This window comes from Passer montanus, unplaced genomic scaffold, assembly GCF_014805655.1.
Source record: "Passer montanus isolate IOZ18808 unplaced genomic scaffold, ASM1480565v1 scaffold23, whole genome shotgun sequence".
Lineage (NCBI taxonomy): Eukaryota > Metazoa > Chordata > Aves > Passeriformes > Passeridae > Passer > Passer montanus.
Window position 1 is genome coordinate 10,361,872 of NW_024366926.1, and position 23,519 is coordinate 10,385,390.

Genomic DNA, 23,519 nt, shown 5'->3' on the forward strand with positions numbered 1-23,519 from the left:
TTTATTAACACCTGGCACTTCCTGCTTTTAACAAAAGCTTTAGAAATCGGGCGCTTGGGCCGGTTTATTTTTCGCTCCAACGAGCAGCAAGCGCCCGCCCCGCCCGAGGCGGCAGCTGGAGGCTCCCCGCCCCGGGCCCCCCATCCCCGCCGCGGGGCCGCTGCCAGGGGCCGCCCCCCGCTCCCGCGGCGCCGCCCTCCCTCCCTCCGTTCCTCCCTCCGTGCCGCCGCTCCCCCGGACCCCGTGACGGCCCCGTCCCGCCCCGGCAGGCGGGAGCGCGGGCAGCGCTCGGTCCCGCTCGGCGCGGAGCAGCCATGGGCTCGGCGGCGCAGCTCCCGCCGCCAGCGCCGCTCGGGGAATGCGAGCGGGAAGCGGGGGCGGCGGCCGCCCGGCACCGGCGGCGCCCGGAGGAGCAGGTGGGTGCCCGCCCGTGAGGGGTCTGGGAGGGCGGGCCGCGGCTCCGGGCTGCCCCCGCCGCCCGGCCACAGCAGAAAAGCGGCGACGCTTCTGATGGCTGTGCCGTGGCGTTGCCGGTGCAGCCCACCCGTGCGAGCCGCTCCCGGGTAACGCTCCACTGCGGCGGGGCTTATGCAACCTGCGTGGGGCTGCCCACGCCAGCTGCTGGGGTGTCCCGCCAGCGGGCCCGCCTGACCCCCGGTCTTCCCTCCGGGACGCTGAGTCCGCCTGGAGGAAAATAGGAGCAGATGTACAAGGGTAGTCCCGGCACGGCATCCACATGCATCTCGCTGGAAATAACCAGGGTGCTCTTGCCATCCCCGGAATTCCCCCCAGTAGTTCTGCTCTTCTGTTCGTTCACTTGAGTATTTTAAGCTTTTAGTCTCTGTATTACTTAGGAGACATAATATACTGTAATTGGAGGAGAACACCAACTCTTTTTTATTTTTTCTGTCTGCTTCAGGATTTATATTTTTATGGCATGGAAGTGGGTTTGTGCTTAGGAGCCGTTTCCCTATTGTTAGCTGTAAACTGCCTTTCCAGGCACTCTTTTGTTTTGCAGACGGCATCGTCCCGGTGTTTAGACAAAGGCAGTGCTCTTAATGCACCTTTATTGATGTTTCATTTAAAGGAAAAAAGAACACAAGCTTTTTCATGCACAATAGTAGAATGCAGTGATCAGGTCTGAAATATACGAGCACTCATGATTGCACTGGGGCAAACAGAGCTGCGGGAGCGCATCCATAAGTAATTTCCGGATGGTTTTGATTGCATTCATCATTTTTGTTGAAAATTCTTATAAGATGCTCTGCACATAAATGAGCCATGTCACAGTTGAGATCGTTTAATATTGGAAAGTGTCTGGTAGTACTTGTCTGACATGACATCTAGAAGCGGGCCACTCTGAAAGATTCTGGTACTTGGGAATTCACTTAGCCACGTTTACATAAGTCAGCGCATCTTCTTAGCCCTTTCTCTAGGAAAATGGGGCAGAGCAGAGCACATGCCCGAATGTAGGATAAGGACAGATGCACCAAGGGAGGCTCAGAGTTCTCTCTGTGTCCATAAGCCCTCCTGCAGGATGTCACTGGAGGCAAATAAGGAATACTTGCTGGTTCTCGTTACTCTCCTTCCTGGAAAGAGAGGTTAAAAAGTTGCATCAGATGATCTCATGCCTTACTGTGTTCAAACTGGTTGTAATTCCTCGCCAAAGAGCTCTTCCCTGCAGTTTACAGCTGCTTCTTAGCGACGGGTGTGTTGTGGTTTCAGGGGATGGTGCAGGCTGAAGAGCTGCCTTCAGTGGTGCCTAAACACATTTTCAAATGAAACTGGTAAATGTACTGCTTGGGTGGCCACAGCCACACTTGGCTGAGAAATTCTCTTTCCACTTTTCTCAAGTACAGGTAGTGATCCTGGCCCTTTCTGACAAGTTGGGGTGTACCTGTAAGATAGCAGAGATTTTAAATATGCCAAAAGGAAGAAGGAGAACATTCTTCCTGTTTATTATATATGTTTCACTGTCATAGCACAGAGTAGTTTTTCTGCATACTGAGGTGCAGTCAGCTGGGAAAATAATAAAGTAGATCTGGAAATAAGAATTATCACTTGGCTATATTTAATATACAGAGAGAATTTAAATATTAGATAAAGTAACAGTAAAAATATTAATAATTGGATAAATAAGCAGTATTATTTTCTTTTTATGTGTAGGGAAGACATAAGGACACAAGGAGTTGGTAATACCTACACTTGCTGCAAACTTTAACAGAAAGTCCCAGATTCTCTTGTTCAAGAGAAGAACAAACTTGTAGCTTGATTTGGAGGGGCTGCTGTGTCACACTCCGTACCTTTTTTGCACTCATGGAGGAATTGTTGCTGACCTCTGCTGTTCCTGCAGAAAACCAGGGATCCTCTTTCCAGGCTGGGTCCTTGTTGGAGTCTCTGGTGGAGGCCCAGCGCTGTGGCTGTGTTTGCTGAGGGTGTTTGCACTGCCAGCACAGCCTCTGGTCCTCAGCCTGTGCTTTCCTGTTCCGTGTTCTCCCCTGAACTATGAACGCGTGTGCCGCTTTAGTCGTATGTGCCGTGCAAAAGAAAGGAGTCAAAATCTGCTTTTCTTTTGGTATAAATTCTTATTTCTCTCATCTGGTGTGAAATAAAGCCTGCATGAGAGAAAATCCTTTGGCCTTTTTTGAGGGGGACTTTTAGGTGAGGATCTGGGGCTTCAAACCTGACTGTGATTTGGTTTTTCTCATTTACTGCAAAATAAACACAGTTTGTGTAAGATCATACCTTGCAACAGAAAACTAAAAGAATACCTTCCTGACAAGCAGGACCTAAGTAATAATGAATACACCCTTTAATTTTTTTTTAAGAAAGGGCACCCTGTAGGAAATAAATATATTTAATGCCAAACCTTCCAGCTTTAATTTTTTATTGAAGCTTGTTATTGTGTCAGCACAGGCATGCTTAATGAAATTACTGACAGGTCCATTTTTGTATGGACGGTTGCATATCCGTACATTCCGAATGGATGGATGTGTAACTAAATGTTATACATAGCTTTTGAAATTCATTATTGCAACAGACTGTAGAATTACCTACTTCTGTGATTAGATTTGAAAGCTGAACTGGATGATAATTTGATTTGTATCCTTTGTAGGTTTGCATGCAAAGGTAATTACACCTATTTTAGTCTTCAAAGCACTGCAGGACCTTGGTAGTTTCTTCCACCTCTCCTGTATTGCAGTGCTGGGATTCAGAAGTAGTAAGTGAAAGCACCCAACAATTCAGCTGCTCCTGAAGCCATGGGAGTAGGTTTTTGCTTTGCCCCTCAAGATCACATTTTTTTCCTAACTGTTGATAGTTATTACTCAGACACATAAATTGTCCTGTATTTTCAACATCACTGGAGATAAGGACCTCAAACCTCCTCCTCTAACCCACTTCCTAAAATAGGTTAGCCACTGTCACATTACTGCATTCTAATCTAATTGACGCCTATGAATTAAACTATTAAATAAGAATAGAAAAGCGTGGGCGTGTATTAATAAAAGTTGATGCAGGAGTCCTGCGTTTGCATCACCTGCGTCCTGCACATGCCCTACAGCAGGGCATGAGGTGGCATTAGCAGGATGCACAGCCCCTGTCTGTCTAGAGGGACTCTGAAGCCACTCTGTGTGTCACAGTGGAGCTCCTGACAGCTGTGGCACTGTGGTTGCCCTCTGTACTGAGAGCAGTGGGCAGTTCCATGTCTGGGCAAGAATGGGGTTTAGTTCCTTGTAATCAAAGTTGAAGGCAATAAAAAAATTTCCAGTTGCTTCAGTGAGACCAGGATCTCCATGCTGGTTTAAGATACACAGAATCCACAGTGCTGTTCAAGTGTAAAACCAAGGCTTCTAGAAAATGTTTAAGTGCAGAGTTAATGCATGATATGTGTATTTGCAAGTAGATCTCTTAGCATAGACTATCACATTTTCATTAACCTGAGTTTGTAAGCCTTTGGGATGTTTTGTTATTATTTTGAACAGTGTTTTATGGCTGTAAGTGGAGTATTTTATCTTCTAATAGATGGCTTCAGATTTAGAGGTGCTTTGAGAATTGAGAACTTTGTTGAGAAAGTATGGGTGTCTCAACTAAGTTCAAGCCCTGAACTTTTTGCATATCTTTACAGTATCACTAGTATTTCTCCAGAATGGGGAGGGTGAGCAGAAACACAACTAGAGAATAATATCAACAGGTCCGTGGTATGCCTTGTGTAAAATCTTCATCTTCCACTGGGTGGTTGTGTGCTGTGTTACTCAGAACGGCATAATTTCAGTCATAAGTCAGTAATGATCAAAAATTATTTAGAGTACACTTGTATATGTGGAAATTGCATTGCCTAAGGCTGGAAACCTATTTCTAATTTATTCCAAACTGAGATAATCTGAAAATTGTAGGTTTCTCCTGCTCACAGTTGTTGGAATTTGTTTCCAAAAGTAGTCATACTTGCAAGGAGGACGTAATCCCAAATTCGTTCTGGCTCTACAGATAAATTAATTCTGTTGGAGAGGTTTGTAACTATAAAATAATAGATGATAATAACTTTCTTCAAAGCATTATTAAGTTTTCTGGGGCTTAACAGCATTTGGAGAAAAAATCCTACCCTTCAAACATCCCTACAATATGTAGCACCTACAATAGATAGGATAATATGCTCTGTTTGAATGATGGGAAGATCCCATTTTCTTAAAGAAAAAAGTATTCTGGAGATAGAAGTGAATAGAAATAGCCTCTCTTTAAAAGGCAAAATTAACAGCTGTTGCTTTTCAGCAAGCCAGTGCATTTGATAACCATGCTGTATGTATGGAGATTGCAAACCTTTTTGCTGAGTCAAGCTGACCAGTTTTAGTAGGGGACCCTGATAAATGAAATCCAATGGAAATTAAATGTTGAGGGTGTAATGAAAAAATGGATTAGATATTGCATTTGATCTAGTCTCTATGTAAAAGTGCAGTACAGATGGGATCAAGTTACAGGGACAGTAGCAGGAGCAGGGAGTGTAAACAGCATCCTAAAGTCAGGGAGAGAGGCAGTAGATCTTGACATGGGGGCAGGCAAGTTTCCTTTCCCATGGGCCCTCCTGTGCCAGGTTCCTGTCTTTCACACTTTCTCATCTGGTGCTGTATTAGTGGGGAATTTACTTGTGAAATTATGGGACATTTTTTGTGTTTATCAAGGGACGCCTCTATTCTTTTTGAAGCTATCTCTGTTCCACCCATACACAAGTTAAAGTATCTGGAAAAGCCTTGTCATCTCTTTAACACAAAACTTCTCCTGGTATTTCGGAGTTTGTTCCAGCAACTGTTGATTCTAAACTTGAGTTGCTGTAAAAGCTGACTGAAGGGAATCCGGCGCTGTTGCTTTTCTTATGTTGTTGCCTGTTTCTATAGAAACATCTTGCCTCAATTTTATAAATGATTTCTAGATTCTTGCTGTAAAATGAATGTTAGCCCAAGCTTTAGTTTGCAATCTTCTGTTTAAACTTCCTCTAAGTATGTCACTTTTATTGGTAGCTGCTATAAAGTACTTTTGGTATTAAGAATTTTTCTAATTTTCTTGCATTTGCTTCTTTTTCCCAGAGGAAGGTTAAACTTAGTTTTTTCTGTCTTATTTTTCATCTGGAATTGAGGGGGTGTTTTTCCTCATTTCCAAATCGATTGCTCTTTTCATAGTTAAATATCAGATTAAAATTAGCCTAGAGAAATGAAGCTGGTTGGTTGTTTGGGTTGTTTTGGTTTTTTTTTTCCTCCAGCAGTTGAAATTAATTTTGTTATCTTTATAGTCTGTTGGCTCAATATCAAGATCTTTTTACTGCTTACATTTACGAGATTAAATAGTGATTGTTAATTTTATTCTAGGAAAGGATGAAAGGGGGACCGGTCTCTTCCAGTAGTAAAGAGGAAGAAAATCAGAAACATTGCCCAAAAACCATTTGCCTTTCCTGGGCAAATTTCACTTTCTTTTAATTAAGTGTAAGATATGTTTTAAGTGCAAGAAAGCAGGGTGAGATCCTGGTCAGGTGCCAGGTGTTACTGGTAAGGAAGCTGTTTTGCATGTGTGGAGGAGCAGGAGGCACAAAGGCGGCGCCCACCCGGCCAGTGCATCAGCAGGGCTTGTGCTGGTGCCCTGCCCTGGGGCGAGGCTGTGCTTTGCACACAGGGGAGGCACCAGCTGGGAACCTGCAGATCTCCAGAGCCTGTCCATGGCAGTGCACTGGGTGGTCATGGCTGAATACCAGTGAATTGGATCAGTCCTTCCCTCAGGACGTCCATGGCTGGCGACCCAACTATTGAATATTTGTAGCTGCGTGTTGGCTGGTGTGTCCCTATCTGCGCCCAGCAGAAGTTGGTCTCTTATTCTGGAGGGGAGAGAACTTGTGGTTTCTTCCATCCTGGTCTCTGTCATATGCTCACTTTCTTCTCTTTTTTTTTTCCCCCTTATGAGTGGTCCTGAAATATTTTCAGTTTCAATTTTCATCTTATGTAAAAGATAACTCTGAGGCACTCTCTTCTGAACATTAACATCCCAACTTAGTGAAAAATACTCCTATGTTTTTGAAAGTAAGCTTGTTCTTAAAGTCATATCTCACTGTCTTTTTTGACATTTAGGTGTCTGTGGGCTTCAGATAGCAGACACACCACCTGTTCTCTGGAGTAAAAATAACCATGACTGGAGTAAAATAGTGAGCAGTTAAATACTGCAGGGAAAACTTCTTACTTGGAAAAAAAAATGTTCAGATGGGTGTGTAAATGTATCCCTACATTTCTTTATTAGAGGGTTGGGGTTTTTTTAGTATCTCATTCAGAAGTCATCCCTGCATTCTTTATTACAGGGTTTTTTGATGTCTCATTTAGATGCCATGAAACATGTGCTTGCTATGGAACCCAAAAGCGATTTATTTTGTATATGATGTGGAAATAATTCTCTTAAAGATGCCATTATTTTTCTGTCTTTTCTAACTGTACATATGATGAATTGTGATCTGAGGCATGTCAAACAGTTTAGAGACACTGCTGTTTTTCTGTGTTGGAGGTGAACATTGTGTATACCTTTGTGTCTTTTCTCATTGCCGCCTTTGCCCAGCAGCACTTTTTTGACTGTAAAATCATAAGCTTTTACATGGAGAGTAGTTATTTTCCAAATTCATTGGCCTTTTTTCCTCCATTGTTGGAGTTCAGTGTTTGTCTAATGCCCTTTCAGGCAGCAGATGCAAGAAAAGAGGCAGTTACAGACTTGTACTCAGTCTGGTGCTGTTAAGTCTGTGGTGGGAATTTTTCAAATTATTTGAGCAAGAGAAGACTGATGATGTTTCTTCTATTCATTAGTCATCACTAAATAGAAGAAAGCTACTTGGTTTGCTTTAATGGATCTTGTGCCTTCAAAGTGGTTGAATGGTTTTTTTTGTTAACATCCTGAATCTTCATGTGGAGAAGGTTCCTTGTGTTCATCTATTCTCTCCTCCCACAAAACAAAGGCTCTCAAACTTTATCCAATTATTTCACTCAGCTCAGTTACTTGGCGGGTTTTTTCCACACAAACAAAAATCCCAAACTGAACACGCCATCTCAAGATTCTTAGGCTAAGTGTGGAAAACTCTGGATCAGGCTGCTGCTTCAGCAGATGAAATGCCTGGAAAACCATAACTATACCTGTTATCCACACAGCCACATCAGGGTGAGGTTACACAACTGAAACTTGTGGTTACTGTAGAGCTGTTCAGTCCTCCCAGCAGAAAAAATAAATGTTAAATAAATCTATTCTCCCGTGCTATTTTTGATTAGCCACATGAAAATAACTTCCCAAGTACGTAGGGTGGTTTTGTGTCCCTCTTGGATCCATTTGTGTTCTGCATCCTCCAAGGGCTTGGCAGACTTTCTTGGTGTGATCTGCTAATGGTCAGGTGCAGGAACTGTGTGCTCTCAGCAGTTTGAGGGGAAAAGACCATAAACTGGCTACATGACACATAGGACATGCAGACAGGGATCAGTGGTAGGCCATTGAGAAAAGTTCAGTGCTAACTTTATCCTTTTCTCCCAGGGAATAGCATATGACTCACTGGAAGATGGCTTCTTTGTGAGGCAGGATGTTCTGACGGGATCTCATGTTTCACTGCCTGGTCAAAGCACCCTTTGATAGGAACGGGGTAAGCAAGGAAGAGATTGTCCTGTCAGACTGGTGTGGAGCAGCCTCTGCTCGTGACATACCATGTGTCTTCCTGAGTTTAGGAAGCAGTGAGTTTCAGTGAATGTGTGGAAGTTTGCCATAAGCAGGGGTAGTTAGTGGTCAGAACACAGGGAATTTTGTGACAAACAGAGCTGGAAAAGCCACAACCGGATGTTAGTTGGGTTCAGTAGGATGAGCAGGACTTCACCTTCTTTGTTGTTTTAAAGCTAGTAAAGGAAAAGATTCAATTACTAGGGGGATTTTCTTCCAGAAACACTTCAGAGATGTAGGAGCATCACCTGTTCTGGAAGCAGACAGAACTTGGCACTTAGTAGCTCCTCGGTGACCTCCTCATAGGGTTTCATTCTGAAAAAAGGTGATTTTATGGCATCCTGCTTCACATCTGTGAGGGCCTATCATGGTTCTCCTTGAAGCATCAAAGCCCCTAAGCTATTTGACCTCAACAGAGGGGAAGATTTAGTTCCAGGTTTCAGTATAAAAGCTTTTCAGAGTTTGGATCTTCAAGTTCTGACTTCCTGCCAGTAAACTGTGGGAGACAGCAGACCATGGCTTTGCTGATGAAAATCTGCCATTTTGAACAGGGAGGGAAACTTTAAAATACCAGCATCTGAAAAGACCAGAGGAAATTGAGTGGTTGATGGGAACCTGCAGGTACCAGTGGGTTTGTGAAGGACATTGTTTGCATGCTGAGCAGTAGAGCAGATCAGATGCTTCCCTTTCTGTTCTGTATAACTCTGGTTTTAACTTTAAATAATTTAAAATAAAAAATAAGAAACCAAATGCAAAATTGATTATGGAGTGCTGCAAGTGCTGGAGCCCCCAGCACAGGAAAGACATGGACCTGCTGGAATGAGTCCAGAAGAGGGCCATGAAGATGCTCAGAGATGCATAAAGATGCACCTGTCCTGTCAAGACACGCTAAGAGAGTTGGGGCTGTTCAGCCTGGAAAAGGCTCCAGGGAGCCATTATGGCACCTTGCAGTGCCTAGAAGGAGAGAATTGGAGAGGGGCTTTTTATGGGGGCATATAGGGATAGGACAAGGGGGAATAGTTTCAGACTGACAGAGGATAGATTCAGAACTCAGACTAAGTCATCCCAGCAAGTCTAAAATAAAATTATATTGAAGTAAAATTAATTTAAATTACAGTAAAAAGTAATTCATTACAGTAATTTGATAAGAAACATTAGGTTAGGAAACAAATGCATTCAGCATTTCTAATACATTCTGGTTTAGACTTATTCACTCATTCTTCTTTCTCCTTCAGGAATAATACCATATGTATATTTGTGTATATGGTGAGTGTCTTTCAGCCAGTTGGAGGAAGGGGGGAAGAGAATTCTTGTCTGGGAGACAGTGCTGCTGTTCCCTCTTTTCAGGAGATATGTTGGGCATATATTAATCTATACACATCTAGATCTCTGGCTGCACTGCTGTTCCCCAGTTCCTCTGAATTTCTTCATCACTCCTGTGTTTCAAAGAGTGAGGAAAGGCAAACAAATGAGTGAAGATGAAGTGGCCCTCTCTTACATTCCCTCCTGAGCTGTAGCAGATGAAGTCTGGGAGTGCCTCCTGCATGGCACCTAATTATGCATGGCACTACATTGTGAGGACAAGAGCAGGTGGGAAAAGCATGGAAAGCATGTTTTCTCTGGGGCTAGTGCAGATCAAGAAATTCCCTCTGCTCCCTCCTGATACACAATCGATTCTTAAAAGTTAGGAAGCCTACGCTGGGTTGTTGAATTTTAAAATAGCAACTGTGAAACAGAAACTTCTGCTTTTACACAAGGAAGCTCTGGTTTTACAGAGGCAAAGGGGTGCAGCTGCTCAGAATGGTTACATTTCTCTCTCCACATTTTTTCTGTTATGGTAGTGTCTGTCTAGCTTCAGGCTGATTCAGCAAGATTAGTATGAAAATAGCCCTATGAAAATAGTTCAGTAAAAATTAAAGAGTCAGCTGGGAACTGTGTGTTCGCTGAAGACGGCCAATTTCTGAAATTGTTTAGAAAAGTATTTTTTGACGGGGAAAAAAAAAAGAAAAAAAAAAGAATTTGGTTCTGAGGTTATGATTTGAGAGCTGTGGCACCTGTATGGGGTTGCATGCCATGTTACTGTTGCCCTGAAAGTTGGTGAGAGGAATTCTAGCTGCAGTGTTAAAACTTATTTGTTATTCCTTAGCAATTTGGAGTATTGTAACATTACTGGCATTTGCCCTAATCCTCTTTTAGCTACACCTCGGAAGAAATGTATTTGTCCAGCATGTGAAATATTATGCAATAGTAAAGAAAAATATGCCATCAGTGTTTCATGACTGATCATCCGTTCTCAGCTTCACTTGCTTATTGCTGAGTTGCCTGAAGCAAGATATACTTAGCCTGAATTAACTGAAGCAGACTTTGACGTCTTGAGAATTTCCTTGATCATTTTGAAAGGTTTTGTAAGCTATTGAAAAATATTTGGAAAAATAACTTGACACTTGTTCTGTAGTTAAACATACGCTTGTCAGTCTCTGCTGTGCCTGGCAGCTCCCCGTGTGCAATTGCTTTAGAATCCATGAACCTAACCTTGTCTGAGAAGGTGAGGGAGGGGTATAGAAAAAATAAAAAATACCTGGGGAGCCTAAGTGAGGTGGAATTTACAGTTTACTTTGTTTAAGAGACGGTGTGCAGCTTCTTGCTGTTAGCTTATCAAAGCAAGCGGGGCTGTAAGCACAGTCGTGTCCTGCAGCTGCCTCACACCAGGAAAGGCACGGCTGGCATGGACACGTGTGGTGAATCCTGCTGAGCCCAGTGGGAGCTGCAGAGCACCTGCAGGGCTGTGCCTGCTGGCAGCCTCCTGCCTGTGAAGGCTTCCAGGACCTTGCTGAGTACCACTGACAAGCCAGGGGTAAGGAAGTGATGTGCGTGTTTCCCCCTCCTGCTTGCCCTGGCCCACGGCTAGGAAATGTAGTGATTTCTCAGTGTTCTCTCTGAAATGATCTCTGCACTGCTTGAGCTGTGCTCTGATCCTCTCCACCATCATCTGTCACATGTTCCCTCTGGTCTCTGCATGCAGGAATCAAACAAATTTATTTTCCCTTCCCAGCACATGCCTTCTCTTTTCCCCTAGTTGTTGTGACCAGTACACATGTAAGCTAAGAGTGTGTTTGTCTCCCTGTGCTTTTTGGGAATGGAAGGATAAGCGTTCCATTGTGTTCCCAGCCCTGCCAAGTTTACAGGGGCTCACAAGAGGCTCTGCTTTTCTGGAAGATGAGTCAATGTTTCTTTTAATTAAATTGAATTAAATAAAGCACAGTTAAAGCCAATATGCTGAAGGAAATCCAGTAAGGAGGAGAAAACAACCTGGGCCTGTGAAGCGGGCTGAAAAGAGGCAAGCATCTGTCTGTACATAACCTCCAGTACTGCAGTTCTTCCCTCTCAGGATGTTCTGTAGAACCACAGAAAGAGTTATTAGTTATGAATTAGTTATGAACATATTACTATTTCAGCTTCCTGCACCTGTCCCTTTATGGGATTCAGTGCTGAAGCTTAAACCAGACTCTTTATGAGTAAGTAAATTTTTAAAAAAGAAAAAAAAATCCTGGTACTTTCAGCTGAGGGACTGTTGGGTTTTTTTTCTTCCAGCAGCAGCTGGAGGGCTTTGCCCAGAGCATTCAGCCAGCAGGTTCAGCTTGGTGGCCTAAAGTCTGACCTAGAGAAACAATGTTGGCTTCCACTGGTCTTTGCTGTATGTTTTTCTGTAAGAATGTTAATTCACTTTCTTATTTGTTCTCTAATGGAGAGCCTGGCACTGGTGTGAAAGGGAATTTCTCTACCAAGACCATGCCATGGAACAAGGGATGCAGAATAGCATTCATCCTTGAAGGTGGAACATGTTTGCTTTGAATCTGGGAGTAGACTAATTGCACATAGAGCTTGTGGGCAATTTGTAGGACCTATTGATCAGTTGACTGAATTATTTATGAGTCACATAAATACCTGCTGTATGTGTTTTCACTGCTGCCTAATGGAAGCATTAGAAGACTCATGTTCATCATCTTGAAAACATCTTTTCCCTGTCATACCCAAACACAAGGCAATAAGGTTTTGTGCAAAGAATCTCTGGACACTGGGGAAGAGAGATGGGATCTCAAGCTCTAATCTAGTTACAATTTACATAGTGAAACATTCCTGTTTTCTGCAGTGATATTTACCTGTGGCATCTTCATTTAAAGATGGATCTCTGGTTTCCTGTGCATTTGCTCTGCCATTTTTTATTTCACAAAAAGTCCAGAACGTTTCTCCTTCCCTTTGCTTTTTTATACCACCACTTTGTGTCTGTGCAGTCCTTGGGCCTGTTTTCCTTTGCCAGACTTGTATGGCTTCTTACACCAACACTGGGACACGTATTTGTCACTTTCCTGGTCAGATCCAGTCCCTTCTTTCAGCAGTGATTAGCAGCCCTTCAGTTCCCTGGCTTTCAGTGCGAAATACTTCATAGTTCATGTTTAATAGTTTGGTATCATTCTCGTAGTTCTGGAGATGTTCTGGAAATAGTTCAGCCAAATCCCCTCCCTGAAATTAGAGACATCTCACTCCATTGTGGTTGCCCTGACAACCACAGGCAGGTTGCACAGACAGGTAAGATGTATGACCTGCAGGAGAGCTTTACACCTCCTGTGGAGTGGCATCTGGAGGGGAAGGAGGCTGTCATGTATTTGTAGCACCACTTCAGATGTCCCAGGTTTGGACAAATTACGTCCTTAACGTTGTACCAAGGTCACAAGTTACGTAGTATTTTCAATTTCTTGATTGAAGGAGTAGATTTATTGCATGTGTATCTTAGTATTATGCATTCAGATAGAAACAGATGAGAGACTTGTTCAGAATCACAGTAATAAAACTGTACAACATATCTCCTCTTTTTATCTTCCATCTGCAGGTCCACCAAGAGCAAAGGAACCACACCACGGAACCTGTGATAGATGACTACAAAAAGATGGGGACTCTCTTTGGAGAACTAAACAAAAGCCTTATCAGAATAGGCTTCACAAGGATGTACTTTGGAGAACGGATAGTGGAACCTGTGATAATTATATTCTTCTGGGTTATGCTCTGGTTTCTTGGCCTACAAGCTCTTGGACTGGTGGCTGTTCTGTGCCTTGTCATTATTTATGTACAACAGTAAAATTTTAGATACTATTTGGATGATGTATTTCAACACTGTCATGATGTCAGTGGGTTTATGTGTTCAAGTAAATGGGTGATATATCAAAAGCTGCAGTGCTTAAAATTGCTGAACTTCTGAGGAGGGGGACTAAAATTACATTGTAAACCAAATCAGCACTGCTGTACTACATCTTTTAGGGGGAAGAAAGGAGATGTTTGTAATATAACGGTGTGAAATGTACTGTTTTCTGTGCTCTTGGGGCCTTAGCCAAAGGACTGGCTTTTCATTTTCCCTTCCACTCTCCCCATGATCTTGCTTTGTATAGTGAAAATTTCATGTCTGATTTTAAGAGGACACTTGGTGTGAGTGCTCTGTGTCACTGCTGGGAGGGCTCATGTGCTGTTTGCTCCCTGAATCTGCATAATTTGTTCTGCTGAAAAGCTAAATCTGCACAAGGGAGATTTGGTAACAAACCTGCATTCGTAAGATAAATACAATTTCCAGATACAAAAGCAACTTTGGGTAGTGTAGTTCATAGTAAGCTCTCCCCCAGGAAACAAGCTGTACCAGCAAAATGCTCTTACACAAATGTTAGTGACACCAAACAAGACTTCAGCTGTTTGTTGTTCAGGAGAAATTGCAGATCTACATTGGCCAAACAGTCTAGTGTAGCACTGCCTTGTTTTTTGGAAATGTGCTCAGCTCCTGCTGCTATTTTTCTTTCTTTATGTTTTGTACTTGCTCTTTCCCCCAGCCCTCCTTCTTTAGATAAATATTTGGATAATTCATGGAGTTTGTAGGTAGTTCCAGCTGCAGTGTTGGACACTTGCCATTCCAGACAGCGTGAATGTTGTCTGCTTCCTCTGGGTGGTGTAACAAGTGGCTGAGCAACCAGATGCCAGACCAGATCTCTCAGTGCTTCCCACGTTTGCTGCAGTGTGGGCCCACACAAGCTAAAGCTTTGTGCACCTAAGCCAGCTGGACCTGTTTCCTCATGTAAGGCAAGAATGGAGTTGAAACCAAGTAGTCATTTTATTTGGTAGTCTTGGCTGGTTCCTTTCCATACTGGGCAGCAAAAATGCCTACCTACAGGTACATGTCATGGGCCACACAGCCTAGAGAGTAGCTTATATAGATTCAGGAGTGGGTGCAAAGTTCACTCAACTCCCAGTAGCCACCCCAGGGGTGTGCTGGGTATTTCCAAGTTCTCTTCTTCTCCTGCAGAGAAACAGAAAAATGGGACAGAAAATTTACTACTTATACTTTACTACTACTGCTAAATAGGCTACCAGTTTAATATTTGTTGTACATTACTCTTAGCAAGAAACTTAATTGCAAAACTGATTTCATCTATGGTAGAGTGAAATTACATATTTGCTTAAAGAGATGTAATAGGAGGAGATGTGAAATTTACAGAAAATTAACCTTTTGCAGTGACTTTTTTCCTAAATGTTTTTACAACAATAAATTAGTTGAAGATGCTGTCTTACTCAAAGACTTTTAAAGTTAAGGGAGGGTTCTCTGTAGTCCCATTCCTGCAGCTGGATTCTCAAGTCCAGCTTTATGCATGGATCATTTTGTCTGTTAGGCTCTTTCCAGGGCTCCTGGCCCCAGTTTTTATAGACTTTCCTGTTAGGGAAATAATTGTTATTTAGGGCAGTGATCATGAAAGCCCAGCTCCTCTAGAGTCTTTTGTACTGAAATGCCATCTCTAGATGTGTCTCTGTGCTTTTCTGATGAACAAGTAGTGTCCTTCCGAGGAGGCAGGTCACCTCTCTGGATCTTCAGATGTCCCTGCATGTGGATTCAGGAGGCTCTGCTGAACCAGCAGGACTGCAGGGCACTGGGACTGAGACCCAGCTCTGTAGTTAGGTGGCAACCTGTGTTGATTGGCACCTGGTTAAATAGTTCTGCTGGTGGCAGGGAAACCTTGGAGTGCAAGTACAGGCTGAACTCAGAGCCAGGAGCTCTGTACTCAAAAGTGCCTAGGGGTAAGCTTTGGGTTTGTTTCAAGTGCCCTATAAGGAGAACACCTGTTTACATCTTTGCAGATTTGTATGGATAGAATGGTGGGGTTTTGTGTATTCTCCTCCTGTATAAGGGCTGTATTACAAAAGCATCCTGTTGTGTTTGTTAAAAGTAAAACAATGAAAAATCCTTTCTTTCTTCCACAATCCAGTTACTGTGCAGAGGATCTCATCTAATTCCCTTCATCCCATAGGGAAAAGTGTATCTGTGATACCCTTGTTGCAGTAGTTCTGTTGTGTAGAGGTGCTGTGCTGTGAGATGGCATGTGGTATTTCCTTGAAGTGGTGATTGTGCTCTGTGCATAAGGAATGGGGAACAGTGAACCATGGGTGTGACCAGCAGCTTCAGTGAGGGCATTGTTTGAATGCATGTGACCTTTCAGTCTGAGCAGAGCTGGGACTGTTGCACTCACCAGTCCAGTTCAGTTGTTTGTTCGATGTTCATGTTTGTGTACATGTACTCTGGGGAAAGGTAGGGTAGCTTTGGGGCTGATACTGTGTTTAGTGGATGTCTTAGGTGGTTTCTCTTAACAGTAACTATGTCTTGTTCTTTATAGAAGTTTTGCATTTTTTGCCACCTGAAAAAACAGTGCTATTGGTGTAAGGTTGGCTGAAAACGGAAAAAGGAGAATGCATTGCATGGATAATCCCCCTCTCCTGTTTGGTGTCATACATTCCCTTGTATATAACAATTTGTACTGAAATGTCTGTCCTAATTTTGTGCTATTAGTGTACTGTCTCCCTCTCATTTGCAGGGAAGGCAGGAGGAGCTAAGGAAAAAGGGGAACTGGGATAGAATCAGACATAAAGGGTGGAGAGTGGAATGTGGTGAAATGGTGCATGTATGTGTCCAGAGAAATCTGATCATACATGTGTGCCAAAAGTGAGGAGGAAATGGGTGAACAGTCCTTGCTTGTGTTCTTTATTCCATCCAGATATAGTAGGAAGGCAAAGGAAGCACCAAAATTTCAAAAGATGTCCCTAGCTAAAAAAGCAGGAGGTTAATCTTTAAAAACAAAAAAAAGGCAATTTCACAGTTGTCTATATAGTAAAAATGTATAATGTTATTTATGCTGTTATATATTATTATTATTGATAGAACTGAAAGCACCTTTATGCATCTGTGTATGAAAGAATTATGTCCCTTAAATCTTGTGTTTGACAACAACAAACGATATCATTCCTGTTGGTCAGTGTGACATTGCAAGCATTTTACAGAACCTCAGTTTTTTAAGGGATGGACTCTTCGGTGCTGCTTCACGCCTGCCAAATGCATAAATGGTTGAGATAGTGTGTACAGAGAAGCTCTGCAGAGAATCTTGGAGAACCCTGTTTGTGCTGAAACATCATCGCATCAAAACTGTCCGTATAAAAAGAAAAAAATCTTATTTCTTAAAAACTCTGTATTGAATGAATCCAATGGGAAGCACTTTGTTACTCTTTCTAATAAAAAGTATTTCCATCAATGAGATCTATGAATTCTTTGTGGTGCTTCGTTCAGAGTTACTTGGATCCTTTCAAAATGTCATGGTAGGCCCAGATAAAATAGGGCAGTGTTCAGACATCCACTGAAATCAGTGAACTTGCTGCTGGTGGAGAAAAAACTGCAGTGCTAGAGCTGAATAAACTGTCTCTGTGGTTGTATGCAGCAAGTTATGTTAAACTATAAGAAAGTAAATGTTAGCTCTAGATGTTAATAATGGCAACCTTATGGTGTGAAGTTTTGTTTTTTTTTTCACAGCATATCTATTTTGCATCCAGAGCAGCTTCTGAAGGAAACCAGATGTAGTCAGGGGTGTGAAAAATCCTTTGAAGTGACAATTGCTGTGCCACAGAAAGGTTTGGGTGTTTCCAGTTGGTTTTTGGTTTTTTTTAGGTACACATAGAACATTATGTGGTTCAAAACAAATCTTCTTCAAACTGTTTTGGTTTGCTTCTGCAGGTCAGAAAGGTGTTCATTATGCCACATCCGGCAGACACTTCAATGCATCTGTGTTGCTCAGGATCCCCCATGAGTTAAGGAGTTTATGTGTCTTTAAAGCAGCAAAGTTGAATTTTGTTCCTTTGAACGCTTACTGAATGTGCACAAAAGAAACAGGGTTCATTCCTGAATAAATTCAAGCCTTCAGGTTTTATTTCAGTTAAAGTATCTTTGTCAGGCCTTTTATAGGGTGCATGCATATTCAGAACAACCTGGCTTTGACTCTGATTCTTTCCATCCCGGGCTTTACTCTAGGGTTTAGGAACTTCTTAGCCTCTCCCTTCTGCCAGAACTGACAGCTTTGTCCATTCCTTCTTTAACTCTGCCATTTCCTTTTCTAGGGCTGTTCACTTTGAACAGTCTTTCTCTGTGCCAGGGGTTCAGGCTTTTTCATCATTCAGTCTTATTTAAAGCCACCTAGACAGAAAATCTATTTTCAGATTGGTGTTTTGTTTGTTTTACTGTGCGCCTGCTTAGCACCAGAGGGGAAAAAATAGAGGATTTTTAAAAAAGATGTCTGGTCAGTCACTTCTTTTTTACAGTGCTTACCTGATGGCTTAGATAATGGTTACCAAACTGTGGTTTGCAATCACCAAAGAGAGCACTGCAAGTGTGGAAGGTAAGGAGCTGTTAGGAGGCTGGCACCAGGATTTTGAGAATAGACAGGTCAAGCAGCACCTGGCTTAGGGTTGTTTCAAGCTTAAACAGGCAGGTGGACTTGTAGCTTCCCTTACCTCCTGCCAATGCCTTGGTTGCTTCCCGGAATATGTCCGAATGCATATAAAATCATCAGTGTTCCTTCTGCTGAAGGAATCTGAGTCTGAAGAAAACTGAGCTTTCACCAGCTCTGTTTTTCACAGAGGAACCAAAGGGAATGGGAAAGGGGAATTGGACTGATAATAGTGAGTTTTAACTTGTATGCAAGCTTCTGGTGGTTTCAAATTCTGGTCTTGTCCTATCCAGATAATATTTGTGTCTTGTGTGCAGTTGTCACAAGTCTTTATCTCCCCCCAACCAATATATGTATTTTCTAATTAGTACAAAAGTGAAGCTGCTGTGATAATATGTTTTCCCCAATTTATTGAGAACTACACGCCCTCTTTTTCCCCTCAAGTGGCAGGAGGAGTGTGACTGGATTAAAACCCTTCTGGTGACAGGAGCTGCTCTTGCTGCAGCCTCAGGGTCACTGTCTCCTTCCCAGGGCACAGCAGGCTGCCAGTGCTGTTGAAATATCTGGAGTCCAAGTGGTATGGAAGGGGAAGGACTGTTATACCACAGTCCAAGGGATTTGATGAGGCAGTGTTTGAGACAGACCTTTTACAGAGTGCTGTGTCAAGATTTTATGTTCTTTTAATGAAATTTAATGAAGTCCCATTCTTTCTTGGCTTGTCCTGGTGCCATCACCTTGTGTTTGGAATTAATGTTGCTTGTGGCAAATTGCTCTGCTTCTGAAACCCATCTGTGTGTGTCTAGGCAGCTTTCAGTTGTACCATTTACTCTTAATTGCATTTTAAAGCATTACAAGGGAAAAGGGCTCATCTTCCAGTCCTCCTTTGGATGAGGGTTTAATTAATATCTGTGAGAAGGGAGCCAGATTAGTCTCTGGCACACTGCTGAGGGCTTCCTTTCAGAGGAAAAAGATGCTAACTGATGTATGGGGCGTGAACGTACAAGGTAGATGGATTTGGTGCTGTCCAGAATGAGTGGTAGAAAGTGACCATTCTTCTGTCTTCTTTCTCAAATTAATTGTCTGCTTTTTATTCTAACAATCTTCCTCAAGCTAGCTGGAACATAATTCCTAGATGCAAGAAGTCTGTAGCAAGGAAGTGAATTATTAAGGAAAATTCTTTGTCAGCCAAATCCTGGTCTGTAACAGGAAACCTTCTTAACTTGAATGAAATTTGAGTCAGTGCTTTGGCTTATTCAATCTTCATGTTGGATATTTTGCCTGTTTATTGTTTTAAACCATTTTTTCATTCAAGTCCTTTCTAAAAGATGGTAATATCAGTCCAAAATTCTTGAAAGCCACTCTTCTGTCAATAGCTGTGACTGGTGGGGCTGAAGGTGGCCTGTGAATATGGAATGGCAGGTCACAGGGTGAGACTGATGTGTCTCTAAAGCTACCTGGCTGGTGTTACAAAGCCTTCAAGCAGGATTTTGGCATTTCCTTTGCTGTCACTTTCTGTATTTGTGCATCCTGTTAGGTGCTGAATGAGAGCTTGTGTTAGCCAAGTACCTGATTTGCTCAGGCATTTCTCTGAGCTTGTCCTGTGCTGCTGAGCAGACTCCACAGAGCTGGGCACCCACATAACTGTCCTCTGCTTCCTGCTAAGAGTGGAAATACTGTCTGGCATCCCACAGTCATGTCCTCATCCTAACAGGATTAGGAAAAGCATGGTGATGCAGTTTTACTGAGGGAACAAACATTTCTATGCCTCTCTCAATCTTCCTGATGCAGAAAGGGGAAAAAACAATTAACAGTTTTGAGTCTACTTTTGATGCTTTGTAGATAAGAGAACTAAAGGCATGCAAGTGTTTGAGTAATTTTTTTTTCATTTTGCTTCCTAGTTTTTTTAATTCCATTTGTGATTAGAGAGATAAGAGAGTATTTGGCTGAGCTCTGATAGCAGTAGAGTTTAACTTGGCTCTTAGGTAACAGGGTATTCGATGTGTACGTGCAAATTGCTGTATTTTTTACCTTTCCTTCAGAATACCTATTTTTTTCTTGTTCGAATGAATTAGCTTAGCTCTTTTTTTTTTCTTTTTTTTTTTTTTTTTTTTCTAAAGAAAGAAAACCAAACACACTCTGGGGAGCCTGTATTGCTTGCTTTGGATGTACCTCAGTGGTGGTGGGACTGCTGGACAATTTAGTGCTTTGAGCCTTGTTGTTAAGACGTGCCTGTCTTGTCAGCTGAGCTTTACCAGCTGCAGGGCAGGGGGGTTAAAGTACAGTTAAGACTTGAGATTAATCTAATTTGCTTGTGCACTGGTGGCTTTGCTCCAGTTTCCCGGGAGACTAAGCCATGTGTGGTAATGACAATGCTTTCCAAAGAACTTTAGAAACTGAACTAAAGATCCTGTAAAACAGAATTGAGGTCTTCATGAGTAACTGTTCTGCCATTAATGCTCTGTTCTTCTTTTGTTACTAAAAAAATTAATTCAGTGCATTCTAATGTCCTCCACTTCAGTTCTGGGAGTGGTAGCACAGATCCTTTTTGATGTTACCCCTCTCCCACCTTTTCTGAAACTTCTTTCTTAATTGCCACCTTTTTTCTTCCCCTCCAAATTCCTGTGTAATACAGACACTAAAGGAGAAAAAAAAAAAGTTTAACAATTCCCACTTACAAGGCACTTGCTTCCTGTTTAGAAGTAGTGCAGGCTGATTTTTCCTTCCTAAGTGCTTCAGAGTTCTCCTGGGGAAGCTCAGAATCTATTTAATTCAGAGCCATCTCTGCTCCTGTATCAAATGTGTTTTTTCTTTTTACTTGTTTTGGTGAGCAGCATTTAAAAGCAGGTTTATGACTGAGCTTACTGAGGCCTGCTGCTGAAAACTCCCTCTGAATCTTCACAGTGATTTTGCAGAGAGGGGGTTCTGGATGAATTATTAAAGAAGAGTAAGAGGACAAGAGCAGTTAGAGCAGGGCAAGGAGCTGTGCTGGGGTGTGGGAGATGTGCCTTCCATTCTGACTTGAATTCATCCCTGGGAACTTTTTCAGAAAGCTGAAAAGTCACTGTGAGGATTCAAAGGGAGTTTTCAACCTTCAGTAACCTTCCCTGTAACACAAAGTCATGAAGACATGTGCCAGAAATAAGATGTTTAACTGTCATGGGATCTGATAAGATGCAAAAGTTTTTTTTGAATTTCCCATAAAACAGTGGAAGTAGTCAAATCTTTTATTCCCTTAACTTTCATCACTGTTAATGATTTATTTCCTGCATTCCTGGTGTTTGGGTTTTTTCCATGTTTATAGTCAATGAATATTAGAGTTAATTTTTATCTCCTGAGCTCTAACATTCTCCATCTTGACATTTTTGCTCGATGTTTTTACTCTCTCCATTGTCATTCATAATGAGCTGAAAGCTTGTTTGATGCTGCTGTTGACAGGGGATTTCAGCCCTGCCCAGAAAAATATCCTTGGGCTGCTCTGTGCCGGCCTGGCGCCCAAGGTGTGTTTCCAGCAAGGCTCATCCCGTGGCAGGTTTGAAGCACACCTGCATCCTGGCTTTTTGGCACCCCAGGAAGAAATCCATCAGGGCTGTTTCATGTTGTGAGGGATAAGGTGGTTTGTGACAGGAGTCACCTGCATCTCCAGTGACCTTCAACAGGGCAGGCACGTGCTGTCCTGCCTTGCATGGGCAAGGATAGCTCAGGGCTGTCTCTGGGATTGTAAAGCATTTGCCTGGATTTCTGACTGCTGGTTTAGGTGGAATCCTCTGCCAAGTGCATATTTGCATGGACTAAAATAGAACAGGCTCTGAGCTTTAAAAACAAACTAAGGGTATGTTTCTCATTTTCTCCTTTGGGGCTTTTTATAAGGAATACATAGAATAGTTTATTTCTCAAAGAAGTGACATTTGAACTATTCTTTTGTAAAATGAAAACACAGGGAGTCTTTAAATATGAGTCTTCTCATTTCACTTCCCAGGACATCCTGGGGTTTCCATATGTCCCAGCAGTTGCCTGAAGAGCCGTGCCACAGCCTATTTCCTTGTGGTGGCTGTGTTTCAGCAGATTCCGTGTGATGCCAGCTGAATGTGTGTGGATGTCCTCTGTGTGTTGCTGAATCAACATTTTTTACTTGCTGAACTCAAAAGCACTTTATTGTGAGGAAAAGAAATGGAGTTTACTGCATGAAATATGTATACAGGCACAAGGGTCCGTGCCATCATTACTGTAAAAAAGCACTGAAGCATTCCACGGAAAAATTTTGCAGTTAATAGTGCCTTACATTGGGATGGTTATCTTTGTTATCTCTTCCTGCTTCGATGACTTTACTAACAGCAGAAATTTGTAAAACCATTCTAGCATTACAGTTCACAGGTATGTAATATCTGTTACCTTCCCAGATGGATAAGGAGCTATCACAGTAAAAAAAATATTAGATGTTTGATTTGTTTCTTTCAGAAGTGTCCTCTTCCTATTCTGCTACTAATAATACACACATAAATGAAATTACTGTATTATTTAGAAGGCTGATGCTACAAAACCCAGTTTAAAACATTTTCACATACTGCACACAGTACCTTAATTTAGATAGAATCTCATGTCTTGAAATGTAAATCTTTCATCTTAAGTGCCTGTGCAGGGACCTCCTTCCTTGAGCTGTGCCTGGCACTTCCCTGGCTCCCATTCTGGTCCCCAGCCCCACAGGGGGTTCTGCACTTCTTTCTTCATCAGTCACATAACATGCTGGTCTTGAAAAGTGTCTCTCAGACACAAAACTGAAGCTCACATGAAGATGGGAAGAAACTATCAAATTCCCTTCAGGATCACAAAGAGGGGTGTGCGGCACTCAAAGGCATCAACGTCAGGAAGCCAGCAGGTACTTAGGTGCCAGCTTACAACAGAATCAGCTGTAACAACTGCCTAGGACTGCACTGACTCCTGAGTTTCAGACTGCCTGAAGAGCTGTTGGTTGTTTAATTAAATTGAGCTTTTATTTGTGTTTGGTCACTCAAGAGATCTCCAGCTCTTCCCAGTAATGTACAGCTTGGACACATGTGAGCCAAACTGGAAATGTGTCCTGGTGCTGAGAAACTCTTTTGTAGCAGTCCTTTAGAGTGTCCTCTCTGCATCAGTTCAATCACTATTGTCCCCAAAAATTAACTGCTGCAAAGCTTTTTTTGAATACTTTTGGGCTCTTAGCATGCAAAAGCATTTTTCTGCTTTAGCATGTTATTTCTGTTCTTGAGTGGGGCTTCCTGCTTCTTTGTGGGTAAGGGCAAAGCAGGAACCAAGCTCTGCAGTAGCATTAACTTGTGCAGAGAGGAAAAAAAGAATTTAATTATTTATGTGCCTCATGGCTTACTTTTGAGCTGATCTTCAGCAAGCTCAGCTTTTCTTAAGCCCTTGATACTTTCATAGGTGAGCCTTCTCCTTTAAAACATTAAATAAAAATAGTTTTAAGCCTTTTCCTGTATTTGGCTTTTCCAGGAAGTTTAGCACATTTGTAGCTTTTGCTTG

At 42.3% G+C, this 23,519-nt stretch overlaps 1 protein-coding gene across 1 annotated transcript; it reads left to right on the top strand.

The window, feature by feature from the left end:
- The first annotated feature begins 207 nt into the window (after positions 1 to 207).
- On the top strand, positions 208 to 16,823 carry FAM241A (family with sequence similarity 241 member A). Its single transcript, XM_039710541.1, has 2 exons — positions 208 to 416; positions 13,100 to 16,823. The coding sequence occupies exons 1-2, from the start codon at positions 315 to 317 to the stop codon at positions 13,343 to 13,345; spliced, it is 348 nt and encodes a 115-aa protein (XP_039566475.1). The 5' UTR covers positions 208 to 314; the 3' UTR covers positions 13,346 to 16,823.
- The last annotated feature ends 6,696 nt before the right edge of the window (positions 16,824 to 23,519 follow it).

Excerpts from the sequence above, each read along its gene's own strand:
- FAM241A (XM_039710541.1), top strand. The coding sequence starts at position 315 with ATGGGCTCGGCGGCGCAGCTCCCGCCGCCAGCGCCGCTCGGGGAATGC. Across the intron at positions 417-13,099 it reads GGCGGCGCCCGGAGGAGCAG|GTCCACCAAGAGCAAAGGAA; the intron begins GTGGGTGCCCGC and ends TTCCATCTGCAG.